Consider the following 27,503-nt stretch of genomic DNA (forward strand, 5'->3'; position numbering starts at 1 on the left):
GTGCGCAGTGGCGCCGCAGCCCAGACGGCGACAAGATGGCGGCGCTGCGGGCCATTCGGGGGATGGTGAACGGAGCCGTGTCCGAGCTGAGCGGCGGAGGGGCGTCGCGGGAGCAGGCGGCCGCCGTCACCCGCGACTACCTCTCCCAGCCCCGCCTCAGTGAGTAGCGGCGCCGGGAGGCAGGCGGGGCGGGGAAAGGGGACCCCCCCCACCGCGCGCCTCACCTGCCCGCTTCCTCGGACTCCCTGCGGGGGGTTATCCGGGGGGGGGTGGGAGGAGAGAAATCATATTATTATTTAAGAAATTCGGTCCTGCAGCTTTCAGAGAACAGAACAATCGGGATCAAGGGTGTTATTGCTGCCTTGTTTTTTTTGTGGATTGCTCAACAGTGTCCCGTCCTCCCCCCCTCCCCGGCCAATAAAACCCCCAACACACCCCAGTAATACAAATTTTATTCCTCCTCCCAAATCCTAGCAAACAGGAAGAGCCGTCATGTTGTGTAGAAGGTGGCCTTTGCCGGGAGCTGGGTTTATGTAGCCCCTCCTATGGTTGACGCCGGCTAGTGGCTGCAGCAGTGATGGGAAGGGATGACTAACAGCATTATCATTTATATTAATACAGTATGTTCCCTTTTACCGTTTTGCACCCTCAGTGGAGAGGACAAGGCGCTGCCCCGAGGGGTAACGAGTCTAAAAATAAATGCATATAAATAATCCTTCTCTTCTCCCTCCTGCACTGCCCTTCAGTGTTTTTTCTCTCGCGGTTGCTCCTTATTTTTTCCCCTTTGGGGTCCAAGGTCCAAGGCCTCTAAAGCATTCTTGTTCTCATTCCTCCCTTCTCTTCTTCTTTCCCTTCTTCCCCACCCTATCCGAAGCATTTCCCAATATGCGAATGTTCCGTTCTCTGTGCACAGTGTGCCACATCTATTCTTCCTAGGTTTGCACTTTTCGTGGGGGGCAAGCAGTGGGCACAGCTGCTTTGCTGTCATCATGTCTCTTAAGAGTGATTTGTGCGACTTGTAAGTTGGGTGCTCTGCAGTCCTGCAGGCTGAGGTCCTATGCCCACTTACCTAGAAATAAGCCCCAATGAGCACAGTGGGATCTACTTCTAAGTAGACATGCTTAGGATTGAACTGCATGTCAGTGTAACTGCAGCATCTGCCATATTGGTTCTGCATTGGGGCACGGTAGAGTAGTGGCATCAAATAAATGCTTCCTGAGCTGGGAGACAAGAGGGATTGGATTGAAATTCATCTCCCACTGGGTTCTTTTAGGTGTGTGAATATAAGCCTCTGGACAACTGACAGCACAATCCTAGCCATGTCTACTCAGAAGTAAGTCCCATTGAGTTAAATGAGGCTTAAGTGTTCACTCAGGATGTTATCGTGGGTTGAGTTCAGTGGAGCTTACCCCCAGTCAATGTGTTCAGAACTGCAACCTGAATTAGGTAACCTTTATTTTTAAAATAAAAATGGCAGATGCTCTCCCTTCCAGCCAGTTGGCGCAGGAAACTCTTTTTATGAAAGGGCAAAATTTCACAATGCAGTCTCATTGCTTGGCTACTTCGTTGGCTGTGCTGATTGGTGCCTCTTGGTATACAAGAGAGACCACATAAAGGACAGATGCTGGACTCTGTTTATACTGTATTCTATTCCCATGAAGTTGCTAGGAGCCCCTCTCATTTAGGATAACAAAAATCCCCAAGCAAGGCCATTGTGGATTGTCTTTAAATGGGAAATGAAAGTAGGTGGTTGTGAAACATTCTGTAGGTTGACTAATCTGCTCAGCCTAAATCTCAAGGTCATGTGGTACACTGCAGAATCATGTGTAGCAGCAGATGGAGGCAAAATGGCTTTTGCATTATGGGATGTCTAGCTCTAACAATACAGTGGAAAATGCTTTGGGGATAAGTGTTATCTTTTTGCCATGTGTGAATAGCTCACGCAAAGCCTTTGTTATGTTGATTTATTGACACCTGAGTTAGTAGGGATAGAAGTGTTAAGTAGATATGCATCCCAGGAAGGTACTGCTTCCAGAAATAAGGACTAACTTAAGAGCTGCTGGTGTAGAAATTGAAATGTTAAATAGCTATGTTTTGTCACATGACAACTTTAAATTCTTGTGGCACTTTAAATCAAAATACTGCTGTTAATTATGTGAGGTTACCGGTCCTAGTATTGGGTCTGAGTACCCAAGGAGGAAGCAGAGAACATGTACATCTCACTGATAAATGTTTGTTTAAATCAGTAGATTGTAACATATCAAAGGTCATCGGTCGTAGTAAAAAGCTATCTTGGGCCACAGCACATGACTGTCCTATGCAATTGTCTTAATAGTTAAAAGATCCTTGGAAAACTGCAGCAACTATAAGGCTGCTTTCCTATATAATCTTTCCATGTAAATATTATTGATTTAAGACATTTCTAAGCAGTGTTATATGTATGATAATGAGCTGACAAAACTTCTTTTGATAACCCCAGTAATTAAAGCCTTGATTTAGTCTCTAAATTACTGTCTTGGAAACTGCGCAATTTGAAAATGATTAAAACAAACTTTCTCAAGAGGTACCCTTGGCCAGTAAAGCGAGATGAGCACCGCAACCCCAGAGTCGTCCGTGACTGGACCTAACGGTCAGGGGTCCCTTTCCCTTTACCTTTACAAGATTGAGTTAGGATATGAGAAACCCACATTCAAATCTCCTCTAAAGGCCACAGGAAGTGCAGGTCTGCCTGGAGGTGCTCACTTAAGAAGAGCCATCCTGGATCAGACCAAAGGCCTATCTAGTTCTCACAGTGGCCAACCGGATGACAATGGGAACCTCACAAGCCAGGACCTCAGTGCAACCACATTCTCCCTTCTTACGGTTCCCAGCACTTCCTGATAACCTCATGTTTGTGGCCCTAAAAATAAGGATGTGTGTGACTTGCCCCTCATCTTAGCTGTTAAGCTCTCTTGGGGGTTTGTCCAAACCACACTTCTCAGTCTCAGTCGTTGGAGGGAGGGTGAAATACAGTACATATGACTCCTTTGTCATAGATAACTTCCTGGTGAATTTTAAAACAGTAGTGACTTCCCTCTGTATAGAGGTGGCAGACCTAATAAAATGGCTCACTTCAGAAGCTGATGGAATCTGAAGGATGCTTGAGATCACTCAGAAAAGCTGGCACATCTCTCAGTGCCCCAGTTGCTTTATGGGACACATAGATGACTGACATTACACACAATTGCTCCTAAGCACCTTCTTGGTTTAGCCAAGAGTTTGGGGCCATGAAGCCAGTAGGGAGACAGCTTGAATGCAAGTAGGGGCATCTGTAAATGTAGCCAAATACAGGGGATTGTGAAGAAATAACTCATTTCTGCCATCATTGTTCTCTCATTCTGCCAGTGAGGGAAGGGCAGTAGCTCAGTTGTAAAGCATTTGATTTGCATGCAGAAATTCCCAGGTTCAAGTCCTGGCATCTCCAGGTAGGGCCAAGAGAGGCCCCAGTTTGAAACATTGGAGAACTGCAGCCTGTCAGTGTAGATAATACTGAGCTAGGTGGGTTGAAGATCTGATACAGCTTAAGGCAGCTTTCTATAACAGCAGAAGACCCATAGCTCAGTGCTATAGCATCTGCCTTGTGTGCAACCTGGAACATCTTGATGTAGGGATGGGAGAGAATCCTGTCTGAAATCCTGGAGAGCTGCTACTAGTCAGTGTCAACAATAATGAACTGTATGGCCTAATGGTCTGACAGTATAGCAATTCCCTTTGTTTCTGTGCCATTGGGAAGGCATCTTTCTTGTTGCTTGGAGCCTCCTTCTGACCTACCAAAAGACATAAATACTAATATCTGATAATCAACAACAGCAACAAAACTATCTGATGCCTGCTGTGATAGTTGCTACTTTATTTGAGTTTAAATTACTCATTTTCATCACAGTTTGTTATCATATTTCAGTCTGTGGACATATCCAGAGCACCATCTAGTCCTGTTTTATTGGATGGATTTAACTTGTTACGGCATGAGGATATGACAGGGCGCTTGGAGAGCTGTAGCCTAAGTCCTGGGTGTTTGATCCTTGGGTCCTTTTTGGCTCAAAGCATTGAGCAGCAGGTTGACCAGCATGGTCCAAGGAGTTAATGAATGTGAGTGTGCCCTTGACTATGGCTTTCTTGGATGTGTGTTTGTGATTGCAGTGCACCTTCAGGCAGAGACTAATTATTTGATTCATTTCAGCCTTGTTTTGGTATAAAAACTCTCTTAGTTGTCCTGATGGACGACTTATGCTGAGGGAAGGACAGAAGCAACATAGGCTGATCTGGTATAGGGCAGCTTTTTATCTGGCCACAGTGTCTACTATTATCTGCTTTGGCTGACAAGGACATTTGAGGGTCTTTTATAGAAGCCTTTCCCATTCTCTTTTCCCAAGACTTTCTTAACTGGGGTTACCAGGTGTTGGACCTTAAATCTTCCTGTGCTCTGCTACTGAGTTCTGGCCCTTCCCCAAAATAAAACAAGGTGGTAGGCATGCAAAAATCTTGGTTATTCTCTCAAAAAATCAGTAGTCTTTTATATTCAAAGCAGGACATGTAAGTTCATATGCTGATCTGGTTACTGTAAATCAGGGGATGTGTGACGGTTGCGAAACTCATGGAAAGGGGAAATCCAACCTTGCAGCAGCAGAGATTTGCTGCATGGACTCTGCAGACTTGTACAAGGTGCAGGAACGAACAGCCTCTGTTGTGCCAGTGGTACATCTGGTCACTCTGGTAATATCTACAGTAGCAAAAAGGGACCAGCCTTCCCCTGTACACTTTTGAATTGCTTCTGATAGAATAATTTGTCTCCCTGAAGATGCTAAAACAAAAACGCTTTCATTTCGCCTCCAGCTTTCCATTCTAGCTTATTGCCATTATTGCTAGTTGCCTTTTTCCTTGTTGGGGGTCTACCTTTTCCTTGCAATACTGTATTGTTATTCTCTAGTGGAGAAATAAGACTGAGGAAGCTATCTAGGGACAAGTAAGTGAAGCTTGCTGGAAGCCCATTTGATTATATTGAGGTTTCATTGTTCTCTGCATCTACATGAGGGCTGGTGTCTGTGTTGGGAGCCCTCCCATTGGTGTCCTCCCAGCAGCTGTGTTGTTCAGCTGGATGTTTTACACCTTGGTTCAGTGCCACCAGCTTCATCACACAGGCATCCTGAAGGCTTTAAAAAGTATTCTGCCAGAGAGAAAAGGAAATAGACAAGTAGGAGGATGTCAGCTGTGGGGAGTGGGATCTGAAGCAGGCACTGTGAAATAAGGGGGCTGGGGGGGTGTAGAAAGTACTTTGCCTCTCCTTAGATGGTTTCCCAGTGCTAGGAAGACCTAGAAAAGTCACCAGGATGTAGTCCTGCGTATGGTGATGAAGGCTCTTCAGCTGATGTGGCAGAAGTCTCTTAATCTGCTAATAATGCTTCTTTCTGCAAATACATGGGTGGGGGGTTTTGGTTGGGAGGGTGAGATTGGGGGGCCCATTGGTTAGGGCTGGGCCTTCTTAGGCAATCTTTCTCTTTTTCTGTCTTGGAATATAGGCTCTGAGCCAGCTGTCCAAGCTGTTTGTGTGATGGTAACTAACTTGCAGATAGTGATAAAACAAGGAAATTGGATTGTTTGGAGAAATGACAGGAAGTAAGCTCTTTGCTCAGGGAAGGGGGTTGAGTGCTGATGAGGCTGTCACGAGTGAAGAGTTCCCCAGACTCATGGCTGTGTTAGCTGAGCAGAGAAGCAAGCAGTGTTTTAATCCAACTTGAAGCATTTAACTGGGGGCAGTAGGAGCTCAAAGCTGCAGTTCTTATCTGCTTAGCTTTTTGTGTTTTTCTCTACATATAGCTGAGCAAAGATAAATAAAGGTGAACAACACATTTTTAGGTGATAGTTACATTTTAGTCTGAGCTGAAAAGTAACCTGAAAAGCATGCACAAAATAAGGCAAATTAAAACAAATAGATTCCAAAAAATGGTCCAGATGTTCTCTCTTGAGACACTTCTGAAATACACTCGGTTTGTAAGACTCCCAACAGATTATTTTTCAGTATTGGGACAGGTACTTGGAAAAATTTCTTATTGTATCTTTGACTAAATGGAGCACATGGGGATGATTCTGTTGTTTGATCTTCTGTTGTTATAAGGCATAGGAGCTTATCTCTAGTATCTTCAAAGTAATCTTTTTTTGAGTTACAGGAAAGTTTTTATTGTATATCAACAGACTTTGTTACCACTTACTAACAGTGTAAATATCTCAGTGTTGACATAACAGCTACCATATACTGACATACTTGCAATGAACAAAACCGTACTGCTGTTTCACCACCACCCAGGTTATGCCCTGCTAATTCATATTGTAGCCAACACAAAGAAAAGAACATTTCCTAAGGCGTAATTTTAATGGTAACTTTAATCAGAATCGAAGTATTGAAACATTGCTTCTAAAGTTTTAAAACTGAACATATATAAAACATATTTGAAACCTTGAACAAAAAACATAGCATATTTTATGTGTGTGTAAAAATGTTCAACACTTTTAGAAGTGAAGTGATATATTATTATTTCCATTTCAGTGAAGATTACCATTAAAATAAGCAGTGGAAGGGAGAGGGGTTTGGATTCCTCAACACTTTCTCTTCCTGGATGACACTTTGTGCATCTGGTGGACTCTTGGCCACAACCAATAAATCCTGGTTTCTAAGGGGCTGCAAGATATTCCCTCGTGTTTGCTATAAGCCAACTAGCACCATAACACACCCGCCCTTCTGGGTACTGTTGGGAAAACTCAAAACTCAAACCTGGTCGAGAGTCTTGCCACTTGCATATGTACTCATTGTGTCAAATGCTTCAGTCTCATTGAATTTAAGGAATCTTATGCCTTAGTGGTTTGTAACCATGAAGCAGAATGCTGTGTATATTTCTGAAAGACTTATTTCCAAGTCCTACTATATTTAATGGATCTAACTCCCAGGTTTCAGTTCTAGACGTATTAGTTGATTATCCTGTTCTAGAAATAATCTGACTTGCTCATCCCTTCCCTGTGTGATTAATGATTACTCCGCTGCCGTGTGAGCCTGATAAAGCCTTCTGTCTCACTAAAACACTTCTATTTGCAGATCATGTGAGACTGAAGCATTTGACACACTTGGGGAGAAGTATGCTGTTTGGAAGGGCAGTGATGAAAAATAAATATTGTTCACAGTCAGGTCCTTTCCGCCACCCATATCTCATATCTGTACAGTCTTAAGCATTAAAAATATACTGTACTTGGGGAGGTTAATACTTTTCGCAAAACCCCTCAGAAAAAAACACATTTATGGAAATTACAACAAAACTAAAAATTACAGCGCAGTTACAACAGACTAAAAACAGCAGTGATAAAATGCAGTTAAAAAGGCAGCATCTAAAATGGCTATCAGAAGAGATGGGTATTAGCAGCATACCAAGAAGTGAGCAGCAGTGTGTCCAGGTGAACATCCTTAGCCAAAATATCAGTGTTCCAAAATATTAGTGCTATGACATAGAAGGTCGTGTGTGTGTGTGTGTGTGTGTGTGTGAGAGAGAGAGAGAGAGAGAGAGAAAGAGAGAGAGAGAGATTGCACATCTTAGTTAACAGAACACACACACACACACACACACACAGTGTGCATTTTAGTAACAGAGTACAGTGGTACCTCGCAAGACGAATGCCTCGTAAGAAGAAAAACTCACAAGACGAAAGAGTTTTTCGTTTTTTGAGTTGCTTCACAAGACGAATTTCCCTATGGGCTTGCTTTGCAAGACGAAAAACAAAAAAAAGAAGAAAATGGCTTGCACGTTTGTTTCCTTTTTCTTAAAACCGTTAATACCCAGGGTGACTTTGAGGAGCAACTCATAGCACGCGGTGTGATAGCCTTTTTGAGGTTTTTGAAGACTTTGGTGATTTTGAAGACTTTGGGAAACCGTGCTTCGCAAGACAAAAAAACTTGCAAAACGAAAAAACTCGCAGAATGAATTAATTTCGTCTTGCGAGGCACCACTGTACTGTGAGATTTTCGGGGTGAGGCTTCCCCACTTCAGATTAGGCTTGAGAGATCCTACATCACTTCTGTTAAGCCCCCAGACATCCAAGGCACCCTGATTTGGCTTGGGTTTGTACAATGCCTTTGTATACCCATAGCGCACACAACCTCCAAGTGAATAATAAAATTAAAGGTTGAGAAGGCACTCCAATCTTAACTCCTGACAGCCGCAAAAATATATTTCCTTGCAATATATCTCTTGCTTTAAACCTCTCCCCCTTTCTAAATTAGGGAGCTGAGGTGAGGAAAACGTTGGGTGATGGAATCAGGACTGGGTTTTAGTGTGGCAGGACTGTAAATAAAGTTCTGATACTGAAAATAAATAGGCCATGCATGTATGCGGGAGGCACCTTGTTCCTTAATTCCATATTTACCACCATCTCCTCCACCGCCCCTGTTTTGCACCCAGCTCCAATTGGTGTTCATTCTTCTAGTAAAAAACAAAATGGATCTCAAAAACTCCAAGTCTTTTATGCACATATAAACCGGGGTGGGCAGAAACAGAGTGCAGAACTTAGAATTGGCTTTGGTTGCCATAACATCTGCTTCTGCAACTCCTTGGTATCTGCCCCTCTGTTCTTATGTCTCTAGCCTTATTACAGAGCTGCTCTGTCCCCAACTCCAGCTTCTGCTAGCAAAAGTCCACCCATCTCACTGGTAGAGTGTAAGCTTGGCATGCAGGAACTCTGTTTAGTCCCTCACACATCTAATTAAAGGGTTTAGGCTAGCAGGGGTGGGAAATATCCCTTGGAGAACTTCTCCAACTTGCATCATCAGTAAGATGGTGCTGGCGTATGCAGACAAATGGCCTGAAGCAGTTTCATGTACAGTGGTACCTTGGGATGTGAACGGGATCCGTTCCGGAGCCCTGTTCACATCCCGAAGCGAACATAACCCATGTCTGCGCATGTGTGGGTCATGTTTCAGTGCTTCTGCGCATGACGAAACCCGGAAGTAACGTGCTCCATTACTTCCGGGTCGCCACGGAGCACAACCCAAATTTGGCTAACCTGAAGCGTATTCATCCCAAGGTATGACTGTACTCCCATGTACGACTGTGTTAGCTAGGCTTTAAACCCTCTTCTCCCAATGGCTTGGAAAGACATGGAAGAGGGTGCAGCAGCCACCTGTTTGGTTGGGGGAAATGGTGCTAGAGTTGACTAAACAACAAGTGGACTAAAAAAAGTGGACAGGAAGCTCTCTTTTGCCAGAAGTATGGGGCCAGGTCAAGGATAGAGTGAGTTTGCTTGGGAATCTTGCTTCTGTTGCTGCCTGCCCCCTCTTTCAATTTCAACTAATATTGGTTGAAATGCAACTTCGTTACACATTTTCCTAATTAAGAGTAGAATGTGTTGAGTTGAACACAACAAGCAGGTTATTGCTAGTGTTCGGAACCAGAATAGTTAACTAACTGGAGTGGCAGGAGTTCCTGAAAACGTGTGTTGGTTGATCCAGCACTCTGCAGAGCTGCTTAACCCTGCAGTAAGACTCTTACACAGCTCCATGCTGTCAGTCAGTTTTCTTTCCAAGCACTTGAGATGGTGCAGATACCTCAAGGCAGCGTAGATAGGATTGTGTTTCCTAGCCATTGGCTGAAAGAAATTTAAGCTTGTAGAGTTCAACTAATGGATGACTCCGAGGGCACTTGGCATTGCTGTCTTAACATTCTGTGTGCCAGAGATCCTGCCCCCAAGATTATTATGGATCTCGGCTCTTGTGTCAGTATGAGATGTCTTTTTTGGCATCACAGCACAGTGTAAAACAAACAAGGCCTGCTGTAAGCTTCTCTGCAAGCATTGTGCTGTTCACTTAAAAGGCCCTTTCCCCAGAGGAAGATATTTGTGCAAGTTCCAGCAGAATAGCATAACATTCATAGCTTTGTACCTTAAATTGTCCTGATGCCCACTTGCTTAGCTAAAGGTTTGGTGCCTTCCTACACTGTGGGCTACTGCAGCGTGTTTCAGGATCTTACCCACTGTATAGCTCTCCCCAAACTGAACACTAAACAGGGTGTGTAATGAAAAGGATAATTAATAAGGTCTCATTATAACCAGAGCTGGATAAATTGTGTGTGTCTGGAAATGTGATTCAGGCATCTGGGACTTGAAATTATTCTCTAGTCTTGCCAACAACCCCATCTCCTGAATTTAAAAAGAATTAGTTAACAGCTTCAGCAGTTGGCTACCTAGTAATGGATACAGTACAGTGGTACCTTGGTTTAAGAACAGCTTAGTTTATGAACAACTTGGATTAAGAACGCTGCAAACCTGGAAGTAGGTGTTTTGGTTTGTGAACTTTGCCTTGGAAGCAGAACATGTTCCGCTTCCTGTTGAGTGTGTTCCATTTGTAAATTGAGTCCCCCACTGCTATGGGAAAGCACGCCTTGGTTTAAGAACGCTTTGGTTTAAGAACGGACTTCTGGAACGAATTAAGTTTGTAAACCAAGGTACCACTGTAATGGGTGAATGGTGTAGCAGCACACGGAAGTGGTAAAATGAGGGGGCCCTTTGGCCTTCTTAGCCATGTTGCAACACTTAGTACTCCTGGACAAGTGACATTCCTTTAAACACAACACATTCCCCAGGTGGTTGCAATTTGTCTCCCAAAGGCAGCCTCTCAAGCATAGCGTAAAGGATCACACTAGCATGTTGAGCAGAGAATGTCTTGATAGTCTTGCTGCCTTTATCATTGCAAAACCATGCACAATGACTTCTGTCAGAATGTGTCAAATCAGAAATTGTCTAAGTTGTCTTAAAAAATGCCTTTCTCTGGTTGTTTTCAGCATATAAGACAGTATCTGGAGTCAATGGACCACTAGTAATCTTGGATCAAGTGAAGGTAACATTGTCTTTTTGTGAGTGTTTCCGTAAAAAGGCCTTGTTGTGACTGGCATTCTGCAGATTCTCCTTGCAACCTAAAATGGGAATGATCCTTCCTTCAAGGTTTGCATAAGGGCAGTTGAGTCTTCCCGCTGCAGAGAGTATTTTCGTAATAAAGCATTGAGGCAACAAATGGTTTCTCTCAACGATGCTCGTTGAATTTCCCATTTTGATAATACCATTGCAGTGAGTGGTTGTGGCTTAAGCAAACTCAAAATGTAATGTGGATTTTTAAAAATTACTTTGGAATCAAAATATTTCAACATTCTTGCATCCAAGCAAAACCCTTGAAATTATCAACAATAATTTTGGGTTGTGTCCTGTTTCATTGCATGATAGGAATTAATGGCTAAAATCCATGTTTAAAAGTCTTTGTTAAAGTAAAATTTGCCCCACTTGGCTCTTCCCAGCCAATTATCCAACTGGTGCAGAGACCCTGTGGGAGCACAGCAGGAGCGATCAGCGCTGCTATGTCAGCTTCTACACCTGTCCTCCTATTCAGTCTACATGTGCTGTGGAAGGTCACAGATAGGACTTGCCATAGAGGAAGGTTTCCTCTGAAACGTGTGCACACATGTACACCTTGAGCAGCATTATATGGATCTTCTGTTCTCACTGGAGTTGTGGAGGCATATAAAAACCTATACCCTTTTCAGGGTAAAATTAAGTAAGTGTGCCTTGTGTGTCATGGAAGAGAAAGAGGGTTAGACAGTACTGCTTGTTAGGCTTCGAATAATGCTGTTACAACTGGGGTTGCGCAAACAAGCCACCTCTATGACTGACAAAGCAGTAGCATAAGCCTGACCGTGTTCCGGTCTGAATAAATGTGTCTGATTAAGTTGTGAAAAGCAACATTAACATGCGCCTGTCTCCAGTTTCTGAATTTAGCCAGGAGGCTGGCATCCGTGCTTTCTCACTGTTGACGATTTGAGTCTTTAATGTAGATCAGTTCTTTTCCTGATGGAAGCCTTCTGACCCACCTAACTTGTCACTTAGTTCCCTAGGTATGCAGAGATTGTGCACTTGACACTACCGGATGGAACAAAGAGAAGCGGGCAGGTGCTGGAAGTCAGTGGATCTAAAGCAGTAGTTCAGGTAAATGGTGAGGCGACCTGCTTAATGGAATTGATGTTATTTCCTGTGTATCTGTTCTTGGAGAGAATGGCTGATCTTGGAAGGGTTGCCCTGTGTCTGCAAGTTGCACATAATATTTTATTTGGAAGCCAGTGGCCAGAAGGCTTTTTAATTCCCAGGTAAGTTACTGCAAAAAATCCCATTCATGCTTTTAAAATGCTTTTCAAACTCTAGCGCCAGATGACCATACTTTTGCTTTTGCACTTTCTTTGTATTAAAAATAAATAAATGGCTGTTTGTCACCTCTTTTTAAGACTTTAAGAATTAATAGAACTTGGTTGCTTAAGGAACAAAGAAGCAAGTTATGAGACAACCGATTGTAACATCATTTGTTTAACGATACAGTGTGTTGTCTGTGCATTGTTTCATCAAAAGGTCTATTTTACCTGCCTACTCATTCACTTGCAGAACTTGTCTATGCAAATTGAAGCAGTGAGATTAAGCCCAAAATATGAAATACTAAAATATTTGCCTCTCTTTTTTAGGTTTTTGAAGGAACTTCAGGTATTGATGCTAAGAGAACCTCATGTGAATTTACTGGGGATATCCTTCGAACCCCAGTATCTGAAGATATGCTTGGTAAGTACAAGATCCTTTTTCTTGGATTGATCACTAGTCCTTGGCCAGCTTCCAAATACAATGATAGCTATACTGTTAATATAGTTGGTCTCCTGGTAACAGGGACAAATGTTCTCTTGTTCTTTACTCTGCAGGGCGAGTGTTTAACGGATCAGGAAAGCCCATAGACAGAGGCCCTATGGTCTTGGCTGAAGATTACCTTGATATCATGGGTATGTCTACCATAACATGGCTAACATAAGGTTTGCCCTTTAATTTCTCAGAGAGATGTACTTTCAGCTTAGTGTTTGAAAGGTGCTAGTCAGCATAAATACGAAACAGTTTAGTGATTACCCATTGTACAGACAGGAGTTTAAGTAACTGCTTGCTTCTCAGATGATGGTTTTGTTTGCAGAAAACCAGAATGAGTTTCCCAAAGCTCTCCTTGTTTAGGATCAGCGTTGGCAGTAGAGGGCTCCAGACACAGACTCATTCATAGCACATAAATAGTACCGTATTTTTCGCCCTATAGGACGCACTTTTCCCCCTCCAAAAATGAAGGGGAAATGTGTGTGCGTCCTATGGGGCGAATGCAGGCTTTCGCTGAAGCCTGGAAAGCGAGAGGGGTCGGTGCGCACCGACCCCTCTCGCTCTCCAGGCTTCAGGAAGCTCTGCGCAACCCTCGGGAGACCAGCTCCGAGGGTTGCGCAGAGCTGCCTGCAGTCCCGGGCTCAGCGCAGCTCTGCGTGGTCACCGGGAGCCGGGCGCGAAGTCCCGCCCCGCTCCGGATGGCCGCGCAGAGCTGCCTGCAGTCCCCGGCTCAGCGCAGCTCTGCGTGGCCACCGGGAGCTGGGTGCGAAGTCCCGCCCCACTCCCGATGGCCGTGCAGAGCTGCCTGCAGTCCCAGGATCAGCGCAGCTCTGCGCGGCCACCGGGAGCGGGGCGCGAAGTCCCGCCCAGCTCCGGATGGCTACGCAGAGCTGCCTGCAGTCCCCGGCTCAGCGCAGCTCTGCGCGGCCACCGGGAGCCGGGCGCGAAGTGCTGCCCCACTCCCGATGGCCGCGCAGAGCTGCCTGCAGTCCCGGGATCAGCGCACTTCTCCCCATAGCCAGCCCCACAAGCTCGGGGGACAGCAGGGAGGCAGAGCAAGCCTTCCCACTGTTCCCCGACCTGGTTCTTCCAGCCCTGCACCTGGGGGGAAATAAAATTTTTTTTCTTTGTTTCCCCCCAAAAAACTAGGTGTGTCCTATGGGCCGGAGCGTCCTATGGGGCGCAAAATACGGTATGTTGCCCGCAGGTCATGCTGAACCCTAAATATTACACACCATGTTAGATTAAATGTCAGAAATAGCAAAGTTGTTTAAAGAAAACCTTATTGTAAATAGAACATTGAGAAAGTTTCCTTCCAGTGTGCAAGTCTCAGAACTTAGGAGTGGAACACTGGATTTAATATTCGTTACTGAAACTTGAATCTAACTTCTTGGAAAATGCAGGTTGAAAATGATGTTTTCCCCCCTGTCAAAATGAAATAGGTCAACCAATCAATCCTCAGTGTCGAATCTACCCAGAAGAGATGATTCAGACTGGCATTTCTGCTATAGATGGCATGAACAGCATTGCCAGAGGACAGAAAATTCCTATTTTCTCTGCTGCTGGGTTACCCCATAATGAGGTAGGTGTTTTAGCAGGACTTCATGCTCAGTTTTGTTGTTGTTGTTGTTACTGAATTTATATACTGTACCGCCCTATACCTGCAGGTCTCATATACCCGCAGGGCGGTTTATAGAATAAAGTCAGAAAATAAAACCACAAAATACAGAATCAAAATGAAAACAACAACCCAATGACACCCCCCCCAAAAAAAAAAAAACCACCACACATTCTAAAATGGCATAGTGGTCTACTGCAGCTTTTGTGGTTTTTTTATACGGCTTAGATTTTTTTATATTATAGGTGGCACAGAAATGGACAGGAAGCGGGTGATCAGGAAGAATGGGGGATATTGAAGCCAGTCCCTTGTCATGGCTAGATCACTTCCTGCTGAGATTAAGCTTTCAGCACTTTTTCTCCTCTGCAGAGGCGGGGGACCTATTAAGATAGTCTGCCCTCAGAGGCTGATGGATCCAAAGGATTTCCAGATAGCTGATATGATTGGCGCTCCTGTCAAAGCCCTGACTGGCCTCTGGAACACCCAAATTCAAACAGTGCAAAGAGTGCTAATAGTCTGCGGAGGGTGGGGGATTCTGGATATACCCTGTGCTGCAGAATAATCTTAAATTAATATGTGTGCTCTGTGTAATATTTGAATTGGACTAATACTTTGGAGGAAACAAATACCTTCTGGTGCCACTTAATGATGTACTCAGATGCTATACCACAATCCTTGCTCCTTCTCCCTGGTTCTCATGCTCCTGGTAGTTTTTATTGCCCTTGGGGTGAAACATTGGCAGATGTGGCCTACTGTGCATGCATGAATGGGCCATGCCTCTTAGATTCTAAGTCTGAGGCTCTTCAGGTCTTATTGGCTAAATAAGGGGATATAAACGCTTCTGAAATATAAATTACCTTGCTCACTGGGGGAGATCCCTGTCTGAAACCCTAGAAAGCTGCTACTAGTAAGTGCAGACTGTACTAAGATAGATGGACCAAATGGACTGTATTCAATGCAGCTTCCTTATATACCTTGGGCATACCTGAAACAGAAAAATATATTTACGTTATTTACAGGCTGCCCTATAATGCTTGGCAGCTTACAGAATGAAAAAAAATGAAATGGGAAAAAAATACACCCGTACAACAAAAATACAGTAAAACAAAACTTAGGTATTAAAACACCGAATAAGCTTTTTTAAAAAAATGGGTTGGATTTAGTAATGTTTTGATAGTTTTTTTAACCCCCCATGATATTTGCATCTCTTATGAACACATTTTCCTGCTTGGCAGGCGTCGTAACATACTACCCTACATATTCGAGTACATCCTGTACACTAACCATTGTGTTTAGCAGTCTGTCAAAGACGAGTAAGCATGCTTTTGGTGGTATCCAATCAAGTGCTAAGGAACCTGTTCTGTTAGCACAAGGATTTGTGCATGTGCAGTGGTTGCTCTCTGTGCACCCCTAAATCTATTTAGGGGGTTCCAGCCCCTCCAGAAAAGAGGGGCGTGCAAGGCGCATGTGCGGTAAGTAGAGGAAGTTCCCTTGGGCACATGTAAATCCTTGTGCTAATGCAACAAGTGCTTTGGATACTGCCCTGTGTTTTGTTCTTATAGTTCATATATGATAAAGCAGACTCTCAAGTCCCCTTCTCTTGTCCCTTGGAAATCTTCCTAGAAATTAAAGCCTTGTACATTGAAAACATGGTTAACTCTGAAACATCATTTTTCAGATAGCAGCTCAGATCTGTCGCCAGGCAGGCTTGGTGAAGAAATCCAAAGATGTGATGGACTACAGTGAAGATAATTTTGCCATTGTATTTGCTGCTATGGGAGTAAGTAGCTAAATGCATACAAACTGAGTGTTCCAGTTCATTATCTGTCACCATCTTTGCCGCCCAAGTTGGAGGTACTTTTATGTAAACAATTCTGCATGAGCTGTTAATGTGCAATGGAATTGGCATCTATGAAACAAAGTACACAGTATCTGATCATCTCAAAAACCTCTAATTTTGGTCCCCAGACCAGCTGCAACAGGATTCCTTGTTCACATGTATAGAAGAACTTAGCCAGGGTACACTTTAAGAGTTGAGACCTTGGTTCCGATGGGAAAGCTGGCATCCCATTGAGAAATTATCTCTTAAAGGGATTGGCATACTATTTCCTCTGCAAAGTAGTGTTTTCACTTCTATGCTTTGGTCATGGACCAAATAATTGTTCTTAGGGATTTGCAGCAGGTGTTTTAAATTATAAGAGCCTGAGGACTTGTGCTTCCACTTTAAAACTTCCAGTTTTAAATGTGAGCTGCAGCTCCTCCAGTTCTCGCTTTCCTTGGCTCTTTTGTCTGCTCCCTCTTTCACCACTATTGAGCAGGGAAGGTGAGCAAAAGGGCAAGAGAAGGAAAAAATGGGGTAGGGTGGAGAAGTACAAAGTGTAGCATTGGCTCCCTTAGTTGGACTCCAGCACCTATCAGCCCCAGTTAGCATGGCCAGTCGTCATAGGATGGTGAGAGGAGTAGTAGTAGTAGTAGTAGTAAGAATTAATAATAAATTTTATTTATACTCCGCCCTCCCCAGCCATAACCGCGCTCAGGGCAGCTAACACCAGGTATAAAAACAATTGATTAAAATACAACTTAAAAAGAAGATTAAAATACAACATTAAAATGCAGCCTCATTTCAGTAGAAACTCAAATCAAAAACTTTTGGGGGATGAAAACGTCAAATCTTCACCAAGGCCAACTATCCAGGCTGGTCTTGCATGGGCCAGAAAAAATCCAGGGAAGTCCCCAAATGGAAATTCCATCACAGAAGGAGAAAGGAAAGAGGGGGGGGGATGAGTCCAGCAACATCGAGAGGACTATCTCTGCTTTTAAAGAACATTGTATTTCTCCAGATGGCCACCCAGCAACTTTGAAAGCAAAAATAATCACAACTGTTGGTGTTAAATTGGCTGTGTTAACTTTGTCTTATCAATCAAAGCATGAAGGAGGAGCCACTCTCCACTGTTTGACAACACATTGGCTTTATATCACTTTGACAGATTGAAGAGGCAAATATGAGAATATACAGCATGTGCATCCTTAGTTAAGGATAAGCAACAGTCAGAACTGGGGAAACCCATCCATTTTTATGCTGTCAACATTTTAGAAACTTTCATAAATTGGGTCTAAATAATACTTGGCTTTGCAACTGACCTAGTGTTGATGCTTTGCTGTAGGTGAACATGGAAACAGCTCGATTCTTCAAATCTGACTTTGAAGAAAATGGCTCCATGGACAATGTGTGTCTGTTCCTGAACTTGGCCAATGATCCAACGTAAGTAAAAAAAAAAAGTGACTTTATACATAGCTGGAGGAAATGTAGGGAACTGAGAATTGGAGAAACTTGTCTGCTTCTTCCAAAGACTATATTGAAAGGCTATTGTGCAAAGTTGGATAGAAGTTTGGCAAAATGGTAAACATCTAGGAAAACAAATTTCTCTGTCACAATGAGCTTCGCTTCTCAAAACACATCCAAGTCTCTCATAGACATCTAGGACAGAATGGAAGATGGCTGTAACATGGCACTCAAAACACCTAATCCATTTATATTTTCCTTTTAAAAACTTTTATTTATGCAATTTTAACAGCTTTTATACAGTATCCACCGCTTATCTCTTTTCCTAAGACTTCCCAGTCCATCTCTCTATGGCATTCTAGAGAGATCTTGATCTGCTGCATATCCTGATAATTTCACCCATTATCATTTCAAGTCTTCCTCTTTTGATGTTACCTGCTGCTCATACGTTAACACCTATTTGTAGGTTAAATTGTATATTATACGTTCTAAGAAAAATTCCAAAACGCCTCCACTCTTATTCCTTTAGTTTCACGGTCATGGTTACTAATTCTGTGTATTCTATCAATTTGTTCTGTCAAATTTCCTTTGTGGGTATCTCTTCTTCTTTCCTTTTTTTCATGTATACTATTCTAGCTGTAGCGGTTGCATACAGAAAAATATTGAGTGCCTTTTTTGGAATGTTGTCACCTGTTCCATCTATATTTTCAATTGAAATTGAGTCCTGGAAAGAGACCTGTAACAGGGAGCTGACAGTCGACAACCAAATCTGCTATTCCTACATATTAAAAAAAATGTGGAAAACAGGTTGCATTCTTCTTTGCTACCTTTTCCTGCCCACCTGGTGTGCGTATCCTGAGAATGGGGGAAGATTCGGGTTTGCTTCACATTTCGGAGCAAATCTAGCTATTTCACCTCCACAGTCCCGTGTGTGGATCAAAACATAGATTTGTGGATTAAGCCACATAATCAATGAATCTTTCTCTATAGGGGAGTGTACTGTACTTGCAAAGTGGTCTGAGGGCTGTTTTTTATTTCACTAACATGCTACTTGGGACAGCTAACATTTCCTTCATGGCCACACAGTAACCCCCCCCCCCCAAAAAAAAACCGCAAACCCACTATTTTGAAATACTCCCACAAAGCAGCTGTACATCATAATGATTCATCCCTCAAAAAGAAGATGGCTGCCTCCATAAGTGCCTCTGGAAAAGATGCAAAGTTGCTTCCTGGAAGCATTTTGAAACTGTTTTTTTTAACCTTATGGCCAGCAGGAGGCATCAGCTGCTTTAGGAAACTTTAAAAAGTTAAAGTAAGAAAAAGGCAGCCCTTGGACCACCTCGTAAGTACTTTATTTAAACAGATGGATTTTAAGACAAGAAAAAACCCACAAATAGGATGATGAGATGGAGCAGGCTTTGTAAAGGTATGAAATGAGTATTGGGGGGGGGGGAATAGGCCAGGGTTGGATCGATCAACGTATCTCAATTCAGCATAACATTTGACTTGAGTGTACACGTTAAAATGCGACACGTGTAGGCTAAGATTGCCTTGTTGATTTCTGGATTGTTTTCATTCTGACCTACTAATTTTATGTGTGTGTGCCTTATACACACAAGGGCACTTGGTGGTGTCTGACATTAGGAAGTAAGAGGGATGGGGTGGGAATTTATTTTGCTTCCTGTCAAATGGAGAGCCATCACTCAAGAGAGTATTGCCCAATCAGGCCTTCAGTCACAGTCAGCTGCTTCCGGCCACCCAGCTATGAAAGCACATCTGATCAGATTTGGAAAGCTCTGATTCATTGCTTGTAGCTTGTACTTTCAGTATCACTCTCTTGATATTTGGGGGAAAGGAACCTCAGGCCCAGGAGCCAAATGCATTCCTCCAAGCCTGTTTGTCTGTCTGACACGTCAGTCTCTCTCCAACCACGAACCCCCTTAAATGTTTTTGCTAGACTGGAATGTGCCCTTTAACTTGGACGATGCTTCTTGCTTCATAGAGGATGGCAAGGGGTATAAGAATGTGTGTGGTAACTAGCTCTACTGTACAAAGGCAAAAATTATATTTGTTGCCCCATCCACTGATACCTCTGGTCCCACCCAACTCTGGCAAGTGACCCCTGGAAGGTTGCTCCAAAGGGAATGCAGCCCTTGGGCTGAGAAAGGGTCCCCAACCCTGTACCACGGGTGGTAGAAAATGCTGCTAACTCTTTAACCACTAAACAACTCCTTATGCATATTGACTGTTGCACTAGACCTTTCTCCTTCTGAACTGCTCTTTCTCGGAAGTAGGCATTAGGCTTTGTCGAGTATCACTTCCCATTCTGCATCCACATTAATTGGACTCCCATTGCTCTTTTTCAGCATTGAGCGCATAATCACGCCTCGTCTTGCTCTAACCACAGCAGAGTTCTTGGCTTATCAGTGTGAAAAGCATGTATTGGTAATTCTGACGGATATGAGCTCCTATGCAGAGGCGCTGAGAGAGGTACTTTATTTACTGTATTCAATAGACCAGTCCTGGCCTTGCATGCAAGTACTTTGTCAAAAGGCTGAACTTCATTAATTAGGGAAGTTTGAATCTCACCTTCAATGCCATGGGAGGTCATGAATTGCTCCAGAATAACTTAACCAAACCTGGAGAAGGAGGATACTGAGTTACTGGGCTTCTGATTACTTGTGAGGTGCTTGCAGAACCTGCTGTTTATGGTTCTTATTGAATAACCATTACTTTTTGAATGTTCCAGTATGCATGTGTTTTGTGTCCTCTACTAGGACATTAACACAGAGATGCTTTGAAAATTCAAAATGACCCTTGATGACCTTTTCAAATACTACCCCGAACTCATCTTCATTGTTCCCGACAGTCCATAATATTGAGGGGGATTAGGCAGGAGTTGACACTGGCCCATATACTTGCACACCTGGGTTTCTGAGTTTAAAATGGAATAAATTACCTTTCATCAAGGGGCACTTCCCCATGTTTTCTGTGCATCACTTCTTATGAGACATTTTTGACTCTGCAATGCTGCAAATTGCCATTTGAACACACACTTTAGACTCATCACTGCAAACTGTGTTTGTTGCTGCTGTAAGCTATTATACAGTGATTTGCATTCTACACAGCGTACATTATGCTTCACCCCATAGCCCAAGGGTACAGAACCTGTGACCATTTGTTGTTGGACTACAACTCCTTTCAGCCCCAGCCAGCATGGTCCATGGTCAGGGATGATATGGAGGGCAACACCCCGGTCATAAAAAAGTGGATCTCTGCCTCTAGCCCTAATAGCCTCATGTTTGACAGAGAGGATGGAGAGATAAGGGTTAAGCTGTCGGTGGTCCTCAGATCAGCAGAGCAGAAGCCCATTTCAAAAAGAACTTAAGGAGTTTTGATGCTGCCAGATCGTGAGCTTCTCTTTTCGCCCATTTGATTTTGCAGCTTTTCCTGGTAAGCCCACCCTTTGCTAACATTTTGCTTTTGTTCTAATTCCCCAAAGGTCTCAGCAGCCAGGGAAGAAGTACCAGGCCGGCGTGGCTTTCCTGGTTACATGTACACTGATCTGGCCACAATCTATGAACGAGCTGGGCGAGTGGAAGGCAGGAATGGGTCCATTACTCAAATTCCTATTCTCACCATGCCCAATGATGGTGAGTCCTTGTCTTGCATTGCTCCTTCCATATTGTTTCCATCTAGGCAGGGGTCCACAGATACCAGGAGAAGCTCTGCTTTTCCTTAGCACCCGTTCTGTCGCCACTCACTTGGCAGATGCATAAGGCTTCTGTCATTGCTAGATGGCTGGAGAAAAACCTGAAGAGTCTTCTGACTTGCAAGAATTGTGGGAGAAGGAAAGAAACTTCTCCCAATTTTCCTCCAAATCACAAAGTTCTTAGACTTCCCCTCCAGCAAATGTGGAGCGAGAAGCAAGCCCTCTGCAAAAATATTTGGAGAGAGACAGAAACATCAGGCATTTCTTGGCATCTTCTTGATTGATGGATTTTTTAAAAACAGCAGTGAGAAGGTTGTGAAAGTTCAATGTATTATCCCCATTGCATCCCTTGTTTGCACTCTACACCATGCCAAACTTTGGCTTAGTGAGGCCATGCAGATATGTGGACTCCTGCACAGGAACTTGCCGCCACACTGCTCCTCCATGGTCCTTTTTGCTGCCATGGTGAGCTAAGCTAAGGTCTGACTTTGCATGTTTTTCTGACCTTGGCTTTGCTCAGTGCAAAAGCAAAAATGACCATGAAGGAACAAAGCGACTACAAGCATCACTACACGATCCTGCAAATCTCTGCAGTCCCATTAAGCCAAGGTTTGGCTTAGCATTTTGTGTAAACCAAGCCAGTGACACATATTGAGACCAGGTTTGCATATCCCCATAAGGCAGGCATAGCCAAACTTGGCCCTCCAGCTGTTTTGGGACTGCAATTCCCATCATCCCTGACCACTGGTCCTGTAAGCTAGGGATGATGGGAGTTGTAGTTCCAAAACAGCTGGAGGGCCAAGTTTGGCCATGCCTGCCATAGGGCAAGAAGAGAGAGTTTTTCTTCCTCCAGTAGCTAATGGTTTCTTTTCCCTCAGCTTTCATTATCCAAATTAGAGTCTTGAGTATTTTCCTCCTCTGCTTCCTCCTGTTTGTACTTCTACAGACAAAATCCATACTTGCTACATTTCCCCCAAATACCACAAAAATCCTATTCTCAAAGACTTTAGATGATTCTGTTACCCATGCTGCTGAGATAAAATCAATCTTCCTGCTTGGTTAAGTCTTGATCATTACAGCATCATGATACATTGCCTGCAGCAGCTAAAAGAAATCTGAAAGCACAAGATGCTTAGAAAAGCTGGTGTGGATTTTAATCTGTTTTAGTATTTTAACTTCTTGTATGTTTTAGTGTATGGTATTTTTTCCTCATGTTATGGTCTAAAACACTTTGAGGATTTTTTTTTTTTACAACCTAGCGGTATGTAAATTATATGAAATAAGCAAATAAATAAATGTAACTTGTTTTTCAGACATTACCCACCCCATCCCTGACTTGACGGGATACATCACTGAAGGCCAGATCTACGTAGACAGGCAGCTGCACAACAGACAGGTCAGTATGCTATCTTCAGGATGTCTTTGGGATGAAGTGTCATGCCCTTCTGCTCCTCTGTACTTCTTGAGACAAGCAGTTTTAGCAGCAATTGTCATACAGTGCTGTCTGCCTCTTATTATCAGGGTGCTCCTGAGACTTGATTACAAGAGGCAAAACTGTGGTTGTCTTAAAGGCACAGGCATTATGGTAAGGTGTTTCAGCTAGGTTGTTTAGTAATTAATATTGTGTTGTTAGCACTGCCAGTAATGTCTTTTTGGTGCCCAACATCATTGAAAGATGTCCAATGTTTATTTTATTTTAAGTATTTATAAACAGCTTAATAAAAATTGTCTAAGCAATGAACCTGGTAAGTAAGGTAACACAGTCATAAAACAATTGGCCATCTGACATTTAAAGGCTAAATTTCTTCTGAAGGAAGTGTTACTTCAAAGCTGTATTCCTTGATGAAGCCGGGGAGGAAGGATTTCTTTTTAATAATACAGTGGAACATCGGTTTTCGAGCATCTTGGAAGCCGAACATTTCGGAAGTCGAACGGCTTCTGAGGGGTGTTTTTCAATTTTCCCCATTGAAATTGCTGACAGTCCTTTGTGCCTCAGTTGTTGGACGTTTCGGAAGTTGAAACGGTCTTCCAGAACGGATTACGTTCGACAACCAAGGTTCCACTGTATTACAAGCCAGGTAAGTGCAAGGGAAATGTCTGCTTTCTGTTGCTATGCTATTATTTTTGAATCAAAGCATTTAACATCATGTCACAACAACCTGTCCCAAGCTCCTGCAGCTCTTAATTTTCACGTCTCTCCTTCCAGATTTACCCACCTATCAACGTACTTCCCTCTTTGTCTCGATTGATGAAATCTGCTATTGGAGAGGGGATGACCAGGAAGGATCACGCTGAGGTTTCAAACCAACTGGTAGGTGTGACTGTTACCCTTTTAAGAACAGTGGACGCTCGCGTTGCGAATGTGATCTGTGCAGGAAGCATGTTCGCAACCCGCAGCGTTCACAACCCGCAGCGCTGCATATGCGCATGCGTGGGTTGTGATTCGGTGCTTCTGCGCATGTGCAAAGCCCGATTTAGGGCTTCTGCGCATGTGCGACTGCCGAAACCCAGAAGTAACCCGTTCCAGTACTTCTGGGTTTCAGCGCATCCGTAACCCAAAAAAACGCAACCTGAAGCGTCTGTAACCCAAGGTATGACTGTACATGTCTTGGAAGGTGGGGGGGGTGACATAGTGGACAAGCTATTATGAAACTTCAAGTTGTTTCTTTTAGGATTTCTAATTTTAAAGAGGTGGGGGCACGAACGTGGCCCTTCAGATGTTGCTGGGCTCCATCTGCCAGTCCAGCCAGCATGACCAATGGCCAGGCATGATAGGAGCTGCAGTCCAAGATCAGCTGCTGGACCACAAGTTAAATCTGTTAGTGCTTGGGCAGTCTTATCCTGGCTACCTGTCCCTGACCACACTCTCCTTTCCCCCTAGTATGCGTGCTATGCCATTGGGAAGGATGTTCAAGCCATGAAGGCTGTTGTAGGGGAGGAAGCGCTTACTTCCGATGATCTTCTCTATCTTGAATTCCTGCAGAAATTTGAGAGGAACTTCATTGCTCAGGGTAGGTATGCCATTCATCAGATGCTCAGTGTTGCATAACTGTTTCTTCACCTCTCAGAAGCATGTTCCAATCCCTTCTTAGAGGGCAACTAGGTTTTCCTTGTGCCATCAGTGGGGGAGAAAAGGAAAGAAAGAACCTGCGAGGTTTCCAGAGTCGAAAGCCCCAGAGTTTAGGTGCAACCTGTTGGTTTTCTGGCATTCTTATTAAGCTCTTTGAGCGGAGAACCCTCAGCCTTTCTCCCTTCCTCTGATGCTTCCATCTGAGCTATTCATATGATAGCTATAGGAATGCGGAAGCAGGCCTTCTCCAGGTTTCCTTGCTCCATTATAGCTACATCCCTCTTTTGTTTAGTTCCAGTGTGCGCTGGAGAACCCAGCCACACCTTTGCCCTGTGCATCACCCTCAGAGGGAAAAGCTACCTTACTGTCATAAAAACTGGACTTAACCTCCCGGGTGGGGGGGGGGGGGTCCTTTGCCTACATGAGAATTTAAGAAGAGTCCTTTTGGATCAGGCCAAAGGCTCATCTACTCCAACATCCTGTTCTCATTGTGGCCAAACAGATGTCTATAGGAAACCTCCAAGCAGGATTCGAGCAGAATAGCATTCTCCCCACTTGCAATCCCCAGCATATTAAAAGGCATACTGTTTCTTGAGAGTGGAAGTAGATTAATAATAGTAGTAGTATAGTAGTAGTAGTAGTAGTAGTAGTAAATAATAATAATAATAATAATTTTATTTGTATCCCGCCTATCTGACCGGGTTGCCCCAGCCACTCTGGGAGGCTTCCAACATACATAAAAACACAATACAGTGGTGCCTCGCAAGATTAAAAGAATCTGTTCTGGGATTCTCTTCGTCTAGCGGTTTTTTCGTCTTGCGAAGCAAGCCCATTGACGGATTAGCGGATTAGCGCTATTAGCTTTTAGTGGCTTATCTGCTGATTGGATCAGCTGATAAGCGGCTTAGCGGCTTAGAAAAAGGGGGGGAGGGGGGAAAACCAGCAGGAACTCGCAATACATTGCCGTCTTGCGAAGCAAGCCCATAGGAAATTCGTTTTGCGAAGCACCTCCAAAACGGAAAACTCTTCCGTCTAGCGAGTTTTCCGTCTTGCGAGGCATTCGTCTTGCGGGGCACCACTGTACAACATTACACATGAAAAAGCTTCATGGCCTTATCCGCCATGAATCCTCTTTTAAAGCTATCCCAGTTGGTGGCCATCATTACCTCTTGCGAGTGTGAACTCCGAAGTTTAACTACGTGCCACCTGAAAAAGTACTTCATTTTGCCCATCCTGAATCTTCCCACATTCAGTGCCATTGGAGCATTCCAAGTTCTAGTACTATGAGGGAGAGGGTCCGTACCAGTGTGTAACCATGCCAGTGGTTATTCTTTCAGGGGCCTACGAAAACCGCACTGTTTACGAGACGTTGGACATCGGCTGGCAGCTGCTACGTATCTTCCCCAAGGAGATGCTGAAGAGAATCCCTCAAAGCACCTTGGCAGAGTTTTATCCCCGAGATTCCACAGCAAAGCACTAGCTGCACCTTCACCTTCCATGAAACGCTGGGTTTTCTTCCCTTGTGTTGGTGTTTACTTGTCATCCCTGTAATTAAACCAAGAATAAGTGACATATTTGTGCCAGTGTTCCTGATGTGTTAAGCTGATAACAGAGTTTAAAATGCACCCCTTCTCTCAAGCACTAGGATCTTGAATTGTTTACATTTATAGAGGGGGAAATGTTCTTTCACAACTCTTATTTGGTTTACTGGAATATTTTTTTTAATTTAGGCAGTCTTGGAGGAAGAAAATCCTTGAGGCTGGAGTTTTCTACCCATTGCACTGTGAGAAAAGTAATAAAGTCACATGGGAGGTGTAGTTGAATAAAAGTTAAAGAAGTCCTCTTCTCCTTAGCCCAGACTGCCTTTGCCCAGTCAAAAGTTCCACCACCCTTTGTCCTGTTGTGTAGAAGAGGCACAGGGGGGATGAGAGAGGCACACACAACAGAGCAGAGTGGTGGCTGGTGGCAGGTCAAACCCACAAATCACCTCTAGCTTCAATTATGGCTGAGAAAATTACGCAGCAATGACATTGCAATGTTTGCACACCCTGGTGCTTGCCCAGTAACAGGTACAAGATTCCTACCTCTTCCAAGAACTTGGCACGAGGTCCACTTGCTTGTTCCGCCAGTCTAACCTGCCTGTTTCACTGTCTCCACCGCCACTTTGTGTAGAGGTGGACATAATACGAAACTGAATAGGGACCCTGCCTCTACCTACCCAACCCTGAACTGCAGAATCATTGCGACTGGAGAACCCAGCTGGTAAAGTGGCTGAGCCCATAGCAAATGGAAATTTATCCTGAGCAGTGTCAGCCTTCATAATGCCATTGAGAAGATATCCCAGCACTTTCAGACCGCGCATCACAGAATATAACCTCATCCCTTGAAAGCGATGGACCCTCCGATTTAACTTGTCTCATCAAACATTACCCAATAAGGTAGGAAAGGCTGATGGCAAATCAAATGTGCGAAGGGAGGATATTTTAAATTCTGTTATTAAGCAGTCCTTTGGATGACACTGGGTTCTGAACCGACCTTGGGTTTGTTTTTAAACCGCCTTCCGATCGTGAAGTTGGCTAGCCATCGTACACTGGGGGGGGGGAACAGCTTGATGGCGGCCAAATGCTTATATGGAATGGATTTCGATGCCCGGAGGCAAACAGGATCTTTGTGTCTTCTCCTTGATTTTGCTTTCCAGGCTATTCTACACCCCAGCTTCAGCGACCCAGATCGCAAACTGTTGGCAACGTCCTAGATCACGGCTGGGAGTTGGTCAGAGGGGTTTCTTGCGGCTCAGGCCGCGTAGACTGTGGTGGTTCCAGTGTCTTCCCCACCCACCATGCAGCCCTCCCAACGCGCTTTCCTATGCAGATCTTTCTTGTGCTGTTTTTTGGTCTGTGTGCTCTGTAACCTGGGTGCAGTAGCCTTTTCTTTACTCTAGCGCATTCCATCAAAGTTGTGTCAATTCTATTTTTCTCTGGACAGAGGAGGGGAAATCGTGGGGATGGGGAGATAGCATGAAATATTTTAATGTAGAAAACTGTGATATCTGAATAAGTTAAACATGAACAATAAATGTAAACAAAATGAG

General features: G+C 43.8%; 1 protein-coding gene across 1 annotated transcript; it reads left to right on the forward strand.

Moving 5' to 3' along the window:
- ATP6V1B2 (ATPase H+ transporting V1 subunit B2) lies at positions 1-27,503 on the forward strand. The gene is made up of 14 exons (XM_082200497.1): positions 1-159; positions 10,851-10,906; positions 11,944-12,042; positions 12,567-12,660; positions 12,795-12,872; positions 14,172-14,311; positions 16,026-16,127; positions 17,512-17,609; positions 19,997-20,120; positions 21,133-21,283; positions 22,656-22,738; positions 23,549-23,653; positions 24,224-24,353; positions 25,750-27,503. Exons 1-14 carry the CDS (start codon positions 36-38, stop codon positions 25,890-25,892), a joined length of 1,527 nt encoding a protein of 508 aa, XP_082056623.1. The 5' UTR covers positions 1-35; the 3' UTR covers positions 25,893-27,503.

Source organism: Podarcis vaucheri (genome assembly GCF_965113315.1).
Source record: "Podarcis vaucheri genome assembly, chromosome: 15".
NCBI classification, from domain to species: Eukaryota; Metazoa; Chordata; class Lepidosauria; order Squamata; family Lacertidae; genus Podarcis; species Podarcis vaucheri.